The sequence below is a fragment of the Oryzias latipes genome, chromosome 23 (genome assembly GCF_002234675.1).
Source record: "Oryzias latipes chromosome 23, ASM223467v1".
Taxonomy (NCBI): Eukaryota; Metazoa; Chordata; class Actinopteri; order Beloniformes; family Adrianichthyidae; genus Oryzias; species Oryzias latipes.
In genome coordinates this window covers 2440718-2458178 of record NC_019881.2, presented here as the reverse complement: position 1 = coordinate 2458178, position 17461 = coordinate 2440718, and the positions used below count along the sequence as shown (strand labels likewise).

Genomic DNA, 17461 nt, shown 5'->3' with positions numbered 1-17461 from the left:
GAGGGGCAGTGAGAGTTGGATTCGCTCTGGAATGGAGCAGTCCAGTTTTCCTGACGACATCTTTGAAGGACTAAAAACAAAAAGAAATGATTTTCATCCCATACTAACTGTACAATCCAAATGGTTTTTTCCAAGATCGTTCATTGCTTTATTTTATTTTTAAACATTTTTTAAAACTGGACAATTCAGTTCAATTAACGACTTGCCTCAGACAGATCATCATCATAGGAATATAAATTCAGTAATTGATTAATATTATTATTATATTTTCCTCCAGTTCATCACAAAAGCTCAGATAACTCAAGATGCTTGTATGAGACTTTTGCATCCGAGGAAGGTGCTACGGGAATTCTTGAAGGGGGGGCGGAGATGAAGAGCACGCTGGCTCCTAAAAACAATTTGACAGCGAGCAACATCTGGTTCCACCGAATCGCTGTAACCGAAGTTTGTGCCCCTGCATGGAGAAAGACATCAGCTGACTCAGAAGTGGGTGGAAAATATCCTGAAACGCTGAGGAAGATAATTGCAGCGAATAATCCGGATGAATGGCTGATAAATAAAACCGGCCTCTTCTGGGAGAATCGACGCTCAAAACACGCCGCTGCCCGATTGACGCGCCGTGCCCGACACTCACATGGCGCCTGACCTGACCTGAATGACGAAGGAGGAAGCTGGTTTTAGGGCACAGTTATAAAGCCCGCTATGCTAGAGTCTATTGTGTTCCAATGTTCCAATGATCTGGAATAAATGTTTTAGAAAGCATCAGAAATGTTTCCGAAGGAGCGAGGATCATGACGGACATTCTTCAGCTGCGAGGGCGGGGTGGAGTGGGGGGCGGTTCTTGGTATTTGCGAATGTGTCTGGGCCCTAACCCCCACGATAGCCTCACAGCAAGAAGGCCCCTGGTTCAAGTCCCGGCTGGGGGACCTGAAACAGAACAACAATGGGGGGCCTTTCTGTGTGGAGTTTGCATGTTCTTCCCGTGCATGCGTGGGTTCTCTCCAGGGTTTCCGGGTTCCTCCCACCATCCAAAAACATGCTTCATTGGTCAATTGGCAACTCTAAATTGTCCCTAGGTGTGAGAGTGAATGGGTGTGTGATTGCGGCCCTGCGACTGACTGGCGACCTGTCCAGGGTGTCCCCTGCCTTCACCCACAAGGGGCCGGGATAGGCTCCAGCAGCCCCGTGACCCCTAAAAGGACAAAACGGTAGAAAATGAATGGATATCGTAAAGCAGCAGTTTCCATCTTATCCGTTTTATCCACACATGGTGAGGATCTAATTGGACAAATTTCTAAACATCCCCCCTAAAATGTATTTCCTCTTCAAACATCAGAAGTCCAGTTTAGTTTCATTTTCCTTGTTCAGTTGCATCGTTGTGTGTTTGCTGGTCTGATAGCCTCTTATTACATCACTGCGAGAGCAAAGTGCTGTTGGCTTTGCGTCATCAGCAGGCTACCACTGAAGAGGCTCATCATTTCTGTGCAGATTATATGTTGCTTGACGGTGAGGCCATTAGGACGGCGGGTCGGCTGTGCGTGGTTGTGGTGGTGGGAGGCAGCGGCGGGGCGCGGGGCAACTGCTGCATGCATTAGCAGATGGCAGCAGGTCTGAGCTCTGATAAGTGATTTTGATTGTCTGAATGGAGAAACAGTCGAGGGTTTTTACATGAGTGTGCGTTCGGAGCAGCAGCTTGATGTGAGGAGCATTGTTCACGACACGTCATGATGCTTTTCATAACATCTCTATTCTATTGAAAATGTCACAACAGTCTGACCAGTAACATGTAAAAATGTAACAATATTTCTTTGTCTCTTTATGTTATGCAGCTTTGGTGGTGAGATTCCTGACAAGACGCTTCATCTGGGAGTACGACCCCACCCTTGGTAAAAGCACATTTTGAACTTTATCCACACATTTTTACCTGACAAGTCCACTCCAACAACACTACAATGTGGACTTTAAAACTGTACAGCTTAAGGTACTAAAAATGACTTAAAAAAAAGATGGATGGACAAATTGAATTCACTTTTATTTGTGTAGTTTAATATTACATCCTTAAACTGGCATCCCTGTCCTTAGACCCTCCTTCGCGGTAAGGAAAAACTCCTTAAAAAAACAGATTTTGGAAAAAACCTCAGGGGTGTCCACATGAAGGAGGGATCCTCCCCCAGGACGGACAGGTGATTTACCAGAACTCTTAGAGAAGAATTAACTTATCTGACTCTACAACTACATATATAAAGTCCAGCAGACGAGCTTCATTCAGACGGAGTTGGGGGGGGGGGGGGGGGGGTCTGGAATCTGGAAGCAATCCCACTCACCCGGAGGGGAGAGGCAAAGAGGGAGAGTACATGAATCACTGCACCAAACAGAGGCATGGAGAACTAAATGATGAATAATAATCAAGAACGGAGGACAGAACCCCAGTGCACCAAACGCTCCTCCGTTTCTAACTTCTAGCAGCTTCTAACAACTGATTGTTATTGAAATTTAATTCAAATATGTTAATAGTAAGTTTCATGCACTATGGCACATTAAGTGGATGGTATTTATAATAGAAAATCTACATTTTTAGGATATCAATACAATATAGTATTAATCTAAGCGGGGGGAGGGGCCGCCATGGCCCGGTTTATGAAACCATCTTCCCTCTGCGGAGAATCATGTATGATGGATCTAATAAAAATTGTAATTATTCCCCTAAACTCCATTACAGTGGGTTAGGTAGGGGGGCAGTAAGTTAAATAATCTCTGAATACTAACTAGTCTGACAATAATCCTGTCCAAAGAGGAATGTTTTCAGTCTAGCTTTGAATGTAGAAACTGAGTCGGCCTCTCTTCCATGAGCTGGGAGTTTATTCCATAAGACAGGGGCTTGGTGGCTAAACGCTCTACCTCCAACCGTACTTTTACTAATTCTAGGAACCACAAGCAGTCCTGCATTTTGCGAGCGAAGTGTTCTCATTGGATGGTAAGGGACTATGAGGTCCTTAATATAGGACGGGGCCATTCCATGTAAGGCCTTATAGGTTAACAGGAGGATCTTGAACTTGATTCTAGAATCAACTGGGAGCCAGTCAAGTGAAACTAACACAGGAGTGATGTGATCTCTTCTGCTAGTTCCTGCTAACAATCTAGCTGCTGCGTTCTGAACAAGCTGGAGACTTCTTAATAAATAGATGACTGTCAGATAGATTCATGGATGCATGGAGTGAATAGGAGTTTTTTTAATGACTGTGTTCTCAGAATCAGCTCTTCCTGTTGTTGCAGCATAACTAACGGTTTCTCAAAATACATGTTCAAAACAAAATACCTATGAACAGTTGTTGCTGCCTTTATAACCTATCCAAGATGCCCCATTGTAATTCTGGGTTGTTAGCCCAATCATCTGAATCTGGTTGAGAATTTCAGGACCACAATCCAGAATTCCTGCTGCTCTGACTGCAGAGTTCTGGTTCTTGCAGCTTTTAGTTTTTGCCGCCGCGTTTATTTGATCTAACTTGTCATTCTGTTCATGGCGATTTCTTTTTTCTTTCTTCTGAAAAAGCTCAGAGAGTAACTGTTCATTTGATTAACACCACAGATGAGGTTTCTTCTGGACAAATGGAAGTGATTCAGTCCTCTCTAAACGAGTGGCCTTTCCAATCAGCGGCGGCGGCTGAAACCACTCAGCACTGTAAATATAGGACACAAAGACAAAGTGGTTCATTTCCAGGAAGCTTTTTGTTTCCTGCTTGTAAACAGCAGTTAGAAACCGGTCTTTTTCTCTGACATAAACGGCTTTAAATCGGCGGAAACAAACAAATCCTGTGAGAGATTTTTTTTTCTTCAGTTTTCTGGTATTAATTGTCAATCAGACGCTGTTTGCCAAAACTCTTTTGTGCCGAAGTGTCGGGCGTCTTTTGTTCATCATGAAGCAAGTTTTTGGCAAAGAAATCGTTTTTATTAGAAGGTCAGACCAGAGGGGGGGGGGTCGTTGTTATTTTTAATTATTTCCCTCTTGTCACCGTGGCGATGATGTAACCAAGTGTTGCCATAAGCTCCAGCGCCCTGCTGCATGTGCGGCAAGGAAACTCCATCAGGAACGTGTTTTTGGAGTCTAAGGGGGGGGGGGGGGGGGGGCAACGGCCTCCTTGGTTACCACGAGAACCGGCGCGACGACCAGCAAAGCTCAGCTGGACGGCTGGATGTGAAGAACAGCACAGCTGGTGGCGTCAGAGTCGCCACGAAGAGGTGGAGGCATCATCAAAACCCTATTGAGGGCATGTCAGTCAGGGGGGGGGGGGCGTTAAAAATGCTCTGCCCTCCATCGATCTCACTATGACTCCCAGCAGCTCTCCGTTCACGGCGTGATGACGCGGCGCCGCCTCTGTTTGCCCATAAGGGGGTGGACGCGTTCAGCTCACGCCTCGATGGTCAGACCCATCAGGACCCCGCCGCCATTTTTCATGATTGCTATTGCATAAAAAAGCTTAAAGTTCAGAGGATCCCCCCCCCCAAAAAATGATAAGTGTCAATAAATGTTATCAATCATTTACAGACATTTCAATTCTAAAGTAGTTTCTGTTTCGTTGATTAAAGAACAACTTTGTAGCCCAATAAGAAATACATTGATGATGTCATCAACAAACAATGATTATTATTTTTAAATAAAACAAACATTTTCATTTCTGTGCAGATCAACTGTAAAACCTTTACGATTATATAAGAGCAGCATGTCTGACAAAACAAATGTCACATTTATGTTTTGGATTTTTAGTTTGTTTTATTGAAAAATGGTTTATTTTAAGCAATCAAAGCAAGAACAATTCAATCAGCAGCTATACATTCGTGCAGAGACGTATCAAACTTAAGATAAAAAAAAGCTGTAAAGCTGAGGCTTTATTATATCTATTAGGTTTAAATTTTGTTCATTTTCAGATAAAAATAATGTTGTTTTTTTCTAAACAGCTGTTCCAAAGATCACTCAGACTAAACACATGTTTCTTTGTCTGCTTTGAGCATTTCTTCAACATTATAGTCGTATAAATTGTACATTCAGTGCTTTTGTTGACATTCGTATCAACAGTTCATTTGTTAACTTCATGTGGCCCAAAACCGTCTTTTAAATGTCTGATTACATTAAAGTATCTTATATCTGAACGCTAGATTTCTTTAAACACACCTATGGTAAATCCAAACCTGTGGTAAATGTGTGCAGGGCTGCACGGTGGCGCAGTGGTTAGCCAGTAGACCAGTAGGGTTTGAGACCCGGCGGGAACCTTCCCATGTGGAGATTCCATGTTCTCCTCATGCATGCGTGAGTTTATACTCCGGCTTCCCCCCACAGTCCAAAAACACGCTTCATAGGTTAACTGGTTACTCTAAATCAGAGGTGTCCAAATCCGGGCTTGAGGGCCGGTGTCCAACATGTCCAACAACCTGCCATTGAAGCTCCTTATTGGCTAAACACACCTGATCCAGGTAATCAGTGGCAGATGAGACATGCCTAGTAAACGGTTAAAGCCCCTCCTGCTTGTCCAATGTGAGCAGCACATTTCTTGTTTCCGGGTTAGGGTTATAGGGTCAGAAGAGCCCGCCTTCTTGAACCTGTGTTACATGTGATCGTCGCTTCAGTCTGTATTAGCTGCTAGTTTCCAGCCGTTCTCCTCGCGATTCTCACCGTCGTTGCAGTCATGAGTGCAGGTTCAGGAGTGTCATCCTGCTGGATCAGACGACTGAATGCAGACAGGGATCTGCACCTCTCTGTGGATCTCCACCAGGAGGACCTCAGCTCCTCCGGCTGCCACAGATCAGCAACCTGGAACCGTTTCCAGTTCAGGAGAGGAGAAGGCCGATTTCAGCAGAGCCCCCGTGGAGAGCTGCCTCCTGAAATAGACGTCCCACAAGTCTCAGTGTGAGGCCCTGGGAGAAGCAAACTGCTGCACGTGCCCCCCCCCCCCCCACGGCTCTCTTTGACATTCATTGACGTCACTGGTGTGCAGTTCAACCGCAGGAGCGGTGGGGGGGGGGCACAGCTGGGGGGAGAGCCCGGCAGGTGATCAGCTAGTCTTCATCTTCCTCCATCACTTCAACCTCAACATTTCTCCGTTTTTCAATTCGTTTGGTAAAATTGTTTTTTTTAAGTCCAGCTATGATGGAAGGCAGACAAAAATGCCTAAAATTGAAATCATCAGGATTTGGAGTCACCAGCCACAGAAAAAAAACACAAGTTACTGAAGGATTTGAAAAGTAAACATGAAAAAATGTGACATAAAATTCCTGCAACGAGTGGCGTTTTGTAGGCAGGGGCTGCCCGCCTCCTGACACGCCTTTGTCACGCCATGTCTTTGGAGGTTGTTCTGGGCTCTTTGGATACATTTCCACGTCTCCTCAATTTGTCATCAATTTTCCTCTTCCGGCCACGTCCAGGGAGGTTGGCTACTGTCCCGTGGGTCTTAAACTTCTGAATACCTCCCAGGGGGGTATTCCAGGATTCCAGGAAGCATGTTTAAACTCCCCTGACTTTAACCCTGAACTCTGGCTGAAATCCGCCTGAACTTGCTTACTCTGGGTATGTCGGCTCCAAAAGACCGGGTATGAGTTGGCGTAATTACGCTCGACTTGGTAACCCTGGGTTAATGCTCGTGCACGGAAGGTACATAAAGACATTCTCAATGGATCGCCGATTTCTGGAGTCACCATGGAAACGCGTGGAGAAAAAAAGAAAGCGCTATATTTTAGTGAGACGGAATCTGAGAATTTAATTACGGCGTATGAAGATTATACGCCCATCAAAAAAGTAACACGGCTGCATCATCAGCAAAAGAAAGAGTTTCTGCTTGGAGAAAAGGAACAGACAAAGTAAACACACGAGTTTCTGATCTTATTTCCATTTTCATTGTGACGCATAAATATGTATAACATATCTGATTTTGCCAACTTAAATGAATTACTTCTATTGGTAACAAGTAATTGAGTTAAATTTATTCACGTCTATAAAACTCAATAATTGTTTATACAACTCAAATTTACATATTTATCTAACTAAATGTCACATTACTGCATTAATCTTTTTTCCATCCTAATTAATTATAATTCTTGAACTCTCATATGTCTAAGTTTGAGCCGGCAGATATGCTCATTTTATAGCAATAAAAAGAACGAAACAATATGCACAAAATGCATAAATTCATTTAAGAATATTCCATCATTGTCATTATAACACCAGCTGGTAGTGGTGCTATAAAACTCATCATCCTCTTCCTCCCTCTCACTCATGGTGCAGAGACTTAAGCGTAGTAGGACAAAATAACTAGACAAAACACAGTAAAACAGCTAAACAACTAAACACATTTGGTCAAAAACCCACACTTAAACCCAAATCCGTCCAGACAGGCAAAGGGAATGGTATCCCACAATCCCTTGCGGTGCCGATCTAACAGCAACACCAAAGTTACACCTACTTTATTGAATTAATTTGAATGAAAGTTAAATAAGTGTCTGATAACTACGTGTTATTTTTAAACTGACTTAACAAAAAAAAGTATTTATCTTAACTGAAACAAATAAGTTAGATCAAAGTAAAAAGTTTATCTTTCCAACATCCATATGTGATCTTATCATCCTCTCATGGTGGAAAAAGTATTATCTGAGCTCCTTATCCACTAAATCATCTTCAAATGGACACTCCATGCTGCTTCACCTCTCTGTAAACAAACTAACCTTCAACTAAACCTGCTCCAGACCGGGTTATGTTCAGAGCATGAGTTGCTATGGCAACTTGACCTACCCTGAAACATACCTCCATTTCTGGAACAGAAAGCTGAGGTTATTAACTTCCTTAGCCTCAAACTTATCGTGGGAGCTAGCATAACCTGCTTTCTGGAATATCCCCCTGAACTGCAGTGAGACACAATAACAACGTAAACAACATATTCAGAATTAATTTCAATACAATTGGAACTAATGACATTTTATCAAAAAACAAAAAAAAACATTTTTATTTAATAACATTAAACTTCTTTTCTTATTTATCACAAGTCTAAAATTGCTGTTGGGGTGTAGCTGCTTAAAATGTGCGAGTCAGAATACAGTGGGTGTTAAAAAACACAGGCTGTAGGATGTTTTATCCTTGTTTAAAAAAAATAGAGGACTTAATCAATTCTTAAGACTCTCATATTTAGGTATTTTTCTCTGGTAATTGGAAATATTGTGTTGTAAAATAAACGTGTATTGCTCAAATAAAGTGACATATTTTTAAAGTAGTCTGTATGCTGCTTTAGGTGCTACAATAGTCCAACTATCCTTATTTCTGACTAAAGTGTGTCAATTTTAAAATCCAAGATTGTAAGTAAATTATGAGACACATAAAACTTTCCAGTTTCTCTAAATCAAGCAAATCTGTTTCTTGAAATAAAACCACTCATTCACAAAGAAAACCTCTAAAACATGTCGTGTACAGTAAAAATAAATATGGGGTGAAATGATTAATCCAAAGAAATTCCGATGTTTTCCAGCTCAAACGACACGACATGCTGCTCCGTCTTTCTGAAAGTAGTTTGGCTTTAATCAGATTTGTAAACCAGACCCAAATACTTTTCTCAAGTCCTCGCCGCTGATGGAAGAACGGCTCCCTCTGTCGTCTCTGACTCGCTGTAGAAGTGACCGGGACGGAGGACGAGCAGCTCAGGCGAGACGTTCAGGATCGTCAGGGAGGCCGGAGTGAACGTGTCCACATAAGGACGCCCCCGTTGGAGATGCTGGTCAGGGATTCATGATGAACACCAGCGTCATGTGAGCGTGGAGGAGGCAGGAGGTCGGCTCAGGTGACCTCTGAAGGGAGCAGCCCCGAAAGAATGAAAAAAATCCAAAACCGAGACATTTTGAGGTGTAAACGTTGAATTCCAAGACATCTGAGAGCTTTTTGTGAAATGACTTCTATTCCGTGTGAAAAAAATGAAATGTGGATCCCGGTGGCCACGACTAAAGAGCTGCTGACTGAAATGCAGCGCATTGAAAAAGCAGGACTGCAGGTGTCCTCACCTCCACCGTTCCAGGAGAAAGGCTTCTTTCGCTTTGATTCTCTCAATTTGACCAAACAAAGGCAGAGTTGAACCCGCCTGGCCCCCGTAGCCAACAGGAAACACCTGATTGGGCGGTCGGGTCCTTCATCACAAATGAAGGCCGCATCATGTTTCGCCTCCACACAGTGATCTGATTGACAGCTGTGAAAAAAACTGTCCTCTGTTTCCAGAATCCACGTACCGCCATCAGGCCAACATCGATGACGAAGTCGTCACCATGGAGATTCTGGACACGGCTGGGCAGGTGAGACCAGAACCGCATCGGTCGGTCACACACAAACCTTCTCTGTGGTCGTTTCTTTGGGATTTTAAGCAAAATCCACAAACCCCCTGTGTCGTTTTCCAGGACGTCGTTTCTGCAGGAGGTCATTAGAAATCCCCCTTCCCCTCCCTCTTGCTGAAAGCTCTCTGTTTACATTCTCTCCTGCTAGCTTACAGCCTCTCACAACTCCAACAAAAATTGCCAACATCATCAGATCCGTCCATCCGTCCGGTTCTGATCCAGATTCCAGGAAAACAGAGACCTTCATGGATCTGTTGGTCTGCAGGTGGAGGATCAGAAAGGGGCGGAGCAGGAAGACTTTGGCCCCGCCCAGCGTAATTTCTCCTTCACAGATCTTTTTCAAACTGCATGTTTTCGTCTGCTCCTGATTCACAACAATTTGAAGAAATTGCACTTTCAATCTTTATTTTCTTTATTTCTGTCCTCCAACACATGAAAAACATTTATTTTTAGTCAGTGGGTCTTTAAGAACAGAGAATCCATTCAGGTTCTGCAGTCTCTTCCTTGAACACAGGTGTGTAAAATCACCTGGACAGGTAGCCGGCTCCTCCAGCCTTTTGTCTCAGGACGTCATTGAGTTCTGTGATCAGACGTTCCTCTAATGAGTCCTGCTGGGAATAAATATATATTCCCGAGTCGAGCTCTGATCAGAAGATTGCAGGTTCGGTTGGTGGAGGTGGCATCATGGTGGGGGTTTGGGTGCTGGGCTTTAGCTCCAGTGAAACAGCCTCATTTTCCCTGAAGGACAAACCCACACTCTCAGTTTAGAGGAGTGTTTTTCAGTCAGGGACTATAAAGACTAAAAAGCATTGACCCGGTCAGGAGGAGCTCGTTCATCCAGACAGTTTCACCCTGAGGAGGAAGAAGTATGAAAGATCAGACAGTTGGTGGGGTCCCTTTGGGGTTTTTATCAAGGAAAAGCAGCATTTTGTCTCAAAAGAGGTTAACACTGGTTTAGAGGAAGAGGAGGATGACGATGAGGAAGTTCTGTAGGTCTTTGCTCGCACAAAGAACAAGAGGAAGATGAACAGTGAACATTTTCTCTGTGAGTTTGCAGGAAAATGTTCAGAACAAGTCTCTGAAGTTCCAATAGGAGTGAATGGCAGAGAAGAGGAAGATGAGGAGCCTCTTCCTCCAGCTGAATCCAGAAGGATCCTGAAGATAACCGTGTTAGATGAAGGACGCAGACGTGTTTGTATTTTCTCCTGAAGCAGTGAAAGCTGCACTAAAGAGACACAGATTCATTGAACAAGATGTAAAGTAGAAATAGAAAGTTGTTCATTTTTATTTTCAATTCCTTCTAGAATTGTCAAAAATTCCCCTCATTTGGTTTTATATTTGTGAAAAGTGAATTAAAAAAAATCAGACGAGCTTTGAGTTTTCAGTTTTTTACACATATCCATACAGCGTCATACATTTGACAATTAAAGAATAATAATACATATTTCAGTATGAATGCAGTCTTTAAAGATCCACTTTGACTAAACTTAAGGTTTTAAAATGTCCTTAGTGCTTTTTTCTGATGATAGAAGACATTGACGAAGAGAATTGAGATTAAAATTGCATTTCTTTCTTCAAATTGTCATTTAAGAGCAGATGAAAAGTGCTTTTGGAAAATGATGGTATTAGTGACATCACAAATACAGTGGGCGGGGTCTCGAGCTGCAGATCGTCTTCGTTTTACACGTCTGGATCAGAACTGGATCAGAACTGGACGGCTCCAATGTTGCTCCCCTTTAGCATTAGCTGTGGGGTGACGGGAAGGGGGGCGGGGGTGCACCACGCCAACAGAAACATCTGTGGCCGAGAAAACAACACGGATGTTTGGCTTTCAGCTAAAAAGATCATAATGATAATTATCCGGGAACGTTGTCACAACTCTCAGCTCTTCTCTCTCTTTTATTGGGTTTTTCATAAACTTGACGTCTATTTTTCTGCTTTGAACGTGTTTTTTTTTTCTTGACACGCCATCGTGACGAACAACGACTGAGTCTGCTAAACAAAGTCAGCGGATTTATTCGGTTGTTTTCCTGTCCTCGGCCGAACTGCCTCCTAAGTGAGTTTTTGCCCAACTTCCCGTCTGCCTGCACAGAAGGAAAACAGTCATTTTAACAGGATAATTAAATTGACATATTTAGGTCTGAACATGTCATTTCCCCACAACATCCTAATCTGGTTAACAACTCAGCTCAGAGTTTATGGAACAGACAGAATAGTAGTTTAGTTTTAGCCTCTTTCCAACACATTTTGTTGTGTTTCTGAGCGGATGGAAGGTCCTTTTTTAGGATTTTACTTTTTAAATCAAAATAGCGGTAATTTAGCTTTTATTCCAGCGTCATCCTGAGTAACATGAATTAGAAATGAAGCCATCTTTCTCAAACAAACGAAGTGACGTTTTCTGATGGGGGGAGATTTTAGAAAAAAGGACCTGAGAGCCGCTGAGTCAGCCGCTCCGGCCTCCTGTGGCGACAGTCAGCGGTTGTTGGCGTGGACGTGAGAACCGACGCCGCTCCACACTGACGTTTCCTGCCGCCGCATGTCCTCCTGCAGCAGATAAATGTGCTACAGCTCGGCTCTAAGTGGGCGTTCCGCTGGAGGCTGGCTTCCCCTGCGACACTTCAGCGCCGTCATCATCGCTCTTCCTCACTGCACTGCGGCCGGTTTTCAACACTTCAGCTTTACAAGCAGGACTTCCAGGCTTTTATGGGCGGGGGCTCCAGTTTGAGAAGTTTTTGAGGAGCAACAAGAACAGAAATGCACGTCAGCTTTAATAAAAAACCTTCTGAGAGCTTCAACCATTTAGCTTTTAGCTCAGAAAACAAGTGATCTGCCCCCAGAAAGAACAGAGTCATCATCGCATGTCGTGCTCTTCAAACAACCACAACCTTCAGTTTGTGCTTTGAAAGATGTGAACGCTGCAATGTTAGAGCCTAAAGTCAAAGACACATCTCTGTTCTTGTGTCCTAGTCTGCAGGACGTCAGACGGTCCACAGACTTCTTTGGACTTGTTGTTTTATTTGTAGGTATATTCCAAGTAATCAAGGAAATGTCTAACTATCAGAAAAGAACATTTTCCCATCTCAGGCGTTTGTTTCCATTTATCTTGGATCCTTTTTTTCTAGATGTGGTTCCAGAAACACTTCAACCCTGTTATGGACACTAAGCTGTCTGAATGGAAGCAGAACATTTTATTTGAATACTTTCAATATTTTCACAGGAATCTGATGTCCCCTCTTCTAATCTAACCATCAGTTGTGTAGATTAAAAGCAGTTGTGTGTGAATTAACACTCACATTGTGTGAGTTGGACCAGAATAAACTGTAGGTTCAGAGCAGCAGCTGAATAGACTTAAGAAAATAAGTAACCACAATAATGAATATTAACTATTAAGTTATTTATAAATGGATGCTAACTATCAAATACTCAAATGATTACACGAACAATTAAACCTGAAAACCCAAATAAAATTTATATCGAAAAAAAATTAGTTGGTCAAATTTTATCTTGCAAGGTTTTCAACAACAAAAATACTCTTCCTTTAATGAATCTTACAGTTTTTCAATTTAAACTCATTATACCATATTGGTTCACAAAAAGTCAATAAAAAAATAAAAAAAATTCTCTAAATCAAAACAAAAAAGAAATGAGAAGTCTGTTCCGTCCTGAAGCAGTTCTTTCAGATCCCGGTGACTCAGCGCCTGTTGTCAGTCTCCTACCACGATCGAACGCAGTGTTCAGTTTCTCCTTTGTAACAATCAGGGTTCAAAGGTCATTTTACTGTTGTTCGTGTTCAGACTTCCGTGGGCGGCTCGCCATCACCATACTTCAATTCTCTGCGGTGTGTTCTCACGACGGTGGTGAATCCACACATGCACACAGTCATGCAAGTGCAATACAAAATAAAATATATATAAATACATATACAGTTCAGTCACAGCACTTAAATACTGGCCACGCTAACGGCTAGTTCACACGAATGTTAGCTTGCTAAGCTAACGGCACCTCGTGGCTCATTAGCTCAGTTCTAAGTCAGTCAAGATACTAAAGAAAACTCCAAATAATGTCATTTTGTCTGCAATCATCTTACATATAAAAAACAATATCAAAATAAGTCATATTTTATAATAAAGAAAAAATATCGATTATATATTAATTATTTGACTCACCAAATCCTTTGTCAATGTCAAACAAAAAACGTATTATCTGGGAGGCAATATCTCGAAGATAACTGTCTTTCTTTCCAGGGAAAACATATAAAAGAATGTGGACAACTTGCTCACGTTCTCTTCCAACCTGAAGTCCAGCTCACAGATCACATAACTCACGTATCCCTCCGCCATGTTCTTATGTGCTTCCCAACCTACAGCGCCCTCTACAGGATAGAAAAAACTCCTCTAACAAATCCTAGTAACCTGGGTTACACTAAACTGATTCATTTTCCGCATTCATGACTAAAATGGCTGTGGACCAAGGAGAGGACTCTGGAGGGACCTCACCTGTCCAGGTGGCTTTTGCTGCATGACGGCAAAACCAGAATGAGGCGGAGCTTCTTCCCCTCAGGCCAGTCAACTTTGGAACCAGGGAACACGTAGAACCTGATACAGATCTATACGTCCATTCTAGGGTTGCTGGGGACTATCCCAGCTGCTGAAAGGTGAAGGCGGGACTCCCCCTGGACAGTCCATTACAGGCCCACGCAGAGACAAACCCCCATGACTCCACTGGGAGTCACCAATGAACCCATGAAGCATGTTTCTGGACCATGCAAACCCACACATGTACGAGGAGAACACACAAACTCCACGCAGAAAGACCCCAGCTGGGAGACGTTTTTGTCTTGGAATGTGGGAATTTCTGGCAGAACTCTTCCACAAGTTGGAGGCATAGATGTTAACAGATCACTTTAGCGCTCACAATGTGATTTATTGAAACGAAAGATGATTCCGCTGCACGTCTGCAGGTCAGGAGCAGACTTTACTCCTAAACATCTGCAAAGACGCTGATGCATCTAAAACAATCATCACCTTTCCATTCACCTGTGATGTCATTTCCTTTATTCTCCCCTGCAATGTCAATCGCTTTTAGTCCAAAATGTTGGAATTGGAATAAAGTGACGAATGAACCAAATCTATCAGTTTGTCAGTGTGCTTGGAGAAAAGAACAACTTCCTCCCTTTTCTCTGTTCTGTCACAGGAAGACAACCAGCAGAGGGAGGGCCACATGCGCTGGGGGGACGGATTCATCATCGTTTATGACATCACGGACCGAGGAAGTTTTGAGGACGTGGCTCCACTCCGGAGTCTCCTAGAGGAGGTGAAGAAGCCCAAGAACGTCCCTCTGGTTCTGGTGGGCAACAAGTCCGACTTGGATCACGTGCGTCAGGTCGCCACAGAGGAGGGGGAGCGACTGGCGGCCGAGATGGCGTGCGCCTTCTACGAGTGCTCGGCCTGCGCCGACGAGGGCGGCGCCGTGGCCGAGGCTTTCCACGAGCTATGCAGGGAGGTGCGGCGGCGCAAAGCGGTCCAAGGCAAAGCCAGGCGCCGCAGCTCCACCACCCACGTCAAACAGGCCATCAACAAGATGCTGACCAAGATCAGCAGCTAGGAAAGAGCGGCGCCGGCGGGGAGGACAGTTTTCCCACAGTAGATTCTGACAGCAGGAGACGTGCTGTCAATGTTTTTTTTATTCTGATTATTTCCAAAAAAGAAGTCAAAACGCGTTTTCTTTGTCTTCTTGCAACTTCTGAGAGTTGCAAGAAGACATTTGAAAGTTTTAGCCTGAATTTCTTTTCCAGTTTGGGTCAAAAGACTCTTGACGAAACGATACAGTCGCAGGTGAAGGTGTGAGAAATGATGTTCTCCGCATTTAAGCATTAAAATCAGCCGATAGCTGCAGACAAACACAGATCTAACAGCCTGTTTCTCTAGCCTCACATGGAAAACCATCCGGTTCCTTCTGTCTGTCCGTCACTTCTGTCTGAGGAACCAAACAGGAGGTTAAGGAGGCGCTCATCGCATCTGATGAGCAGATGCTTTTATGATATTTAACCAAGAATGCATCTGTACATGTGTACATATGGTAGTAAACGGCCTAAAGCCCGGCTGTGTCCTACAGCTGGAGTGGACGACGATATAAAAAGAGGCTGTGAGTCTGTAGATGTGGTCTGAGTTTGGCCCAAACAACCGTCTGTGTAATTAAAAGCTGTGCCATCAGGTCTGTCCTCAACTGTTTGATTTCAGTGACATCACACTGTGAAACCCCCTTAACCCTTGTGCTATCCTATGGGGTCCAGATGACATTGACGTGTACAGTTGCGGCACACTTGAGCAGGTTGGTCCACACCAAAGGGTTGGGGGGGTTCTCGTGGATAGTCCTTCATTAGGTTGAAGCTCACCTGAACTCTGATGGGGGGGCCACCTATGGGTCTAAATTCTCCATCCATACATGTTTAAATGCCTTTTGGGGTCACATTGTTGCTGGAGCCTATCCCAGCCACTGTCGGGGAAAAGTGGGTTGCACCCTGGCACAGGTGTCAAACTCCAGGCCTGGAGGGCCAACATGTTTTCCAACCAACCTGCCGTTGAAGCTCCTTATTGGCTGAACACATCTGGTCCAGGTCATCAGCAGCAGATGAGGCAGGAGTTCTGGGAAACCAGCAGGAGGCCGGACCTCCAGGCCTGGAGCACCCTGGACAAGACCAAACAATCACAGGCGTTTACAGCTAAAGGAGTATTCAGGATCCCTGATGAACCTGTGAAGTGTGTTTTTGGATCATGAGAAGAAACCAGAGCGCCCGGAGAAAACCCACACCTGAACACGGAGAACCGGGTGGAATTTGGACCAAACCATTCCCACTACACCACCATGCAGCCTGGGTGTGTACTCATCCACAAGGTAAAGCTACAGTTCAGACCTAGGAAGTGAACTGAAAGGTGGACTTTGCTGGGAAAAAGTTGGAAGATGTCCTCCAATCCCTGAATCCCTTTTGGCGTCACGGTGTTGCTGGAGCCAACCGGGGAAAGCGGGGGACACCCTGAACAGGTGAAACCAAAACGTGGCATTCAGAGGAGTTCCCTCACTTGGAGGTTGGGGGTTAGACCTCCTCATGTTTAGTTTGCAGCAGGATTTTATAACATCTCTGTGCAGCGATACACAAACACGTCACACGTCAATTTCTTTATGTGTCAAATATCATCAAAAGCCCAAAAAACTCTTTCTAGTTGAAATAACTTTTGGTTAGAATTTGCCTGAGGTGTAAATTATTTCAAGCAGCACTGAAATCTGATTTTATTAATTCAAACAAACACAAAGTAAAGTGACTAAACTCCACGGCAAATGTCCCGACGTGGTGACGGACATTTACTGACTCAACCATTCGTCTCAGTTTTCTGAAGACAGGAACGACACGTTGACTGGAGTTAGCTCCGCCCACTCCTGCCGTTGTGAGAGTTGACCTTTCAGGCAGGACTAACGTTTTGTGCGCCGCCGTTTCACGGGTTCGTGTGATGTGGAACACGCTGGTGCATTTGCACATTTGTCTTCCGTTTTGGCCTGGAAAACCAGCCATCTCCTCTTCCTCCTCCTCTTCCTCAGGCGGCGGGACAGTGAGGAGGGCTGCTGCGGGTCACCGACTCCTAACAGAGCGCTGCTTTTAGAAAGGAAACCTCCCAAACTACGCCCTGTAACTCCAGATGCCAGCTCGGGGGGAGGACAGAAACCCTTCTTTAGTTTGGCTGGGGCAGAAGGGCGTGGCTCTGCTATCGGCTGGGTAATTACAAGAATGGTAAGTTTTATAATGAGCGGGGTAAGAAGCCACACTCCTCCTCCTCCTGCAGAAAAGAAAGGACAATGCCAGCTTTTCCAATAGCTGGAGGTTCAGATGAATCAGGTTTCTTATTGGTTTGGTAACGTTTAGTCATTTTCTGGCAGAACTTATTGATGCCACGGCAACAAGAAGGGAAAAAAAAGCTTTAAAATCAGGCGTCGTGTTTCATAACTTTGACAGGAAGTATTTGTTATTTAGAAGAAAAACCAACAGAAGAAGAGTTTAGGAAAATGGCTTTGTTTACCGAGGGAGCATTACCCCTCTCCATTTCCTCCGGTTTTTCCC

General features: G+C 44.0%; 1 protein-coding gene and 1 long non-coding RNA gene across 4 annotated transcripts in view; one reads left to right on the top strand and one right to left on the bottom strand.

The window, feature by feature from the left end:
- rerg (RAS like estrogen regulated growth inhibitor) overlaps window positions 1-15563 on the top strand; it is a 72529-nt gene extending 56966 nt beyond the window's left edge. For 2 of the 3 annotated variants that reach the window (XM_011490862.3, XM_011490863.3), the window contains exons 3-5: window positions 1830-1886; window positions 9239-9312; window positions 14545-15563. In XM_011490862.3, coding sequence (XP_011489164.1) covers window positions 1830-1886; window positions 9239-9312; window positions 14545-14955 — 542 coding nt within the window. In that variant the 3' untranslated portion in view covers window positions 14956-15563. Of the gene's footprint in view, window positions 1-1530; window positions 1609-1829; window positions 1887-9238; window positions 9313-14544 lie in introns of those variants that run through there. The other variant, XM_020714084.2, reaches the window with a different exon arrangement.
- LOC110017605 lies at window positions 10724-14563 on the bottom strand. Its single transcript, XR_002293043.1, has 2 exons — window positions 11780-14563; window positions 10724-11435 (listed from the first exon to the last, which is right to left on the bottom strand). It is a non-coding gene; the product is annotated as an uncharacterized LOC110017605 (long non-coding RNA).
- Window positions 15564-17461: the final 1898 nt, after the last annotated feature.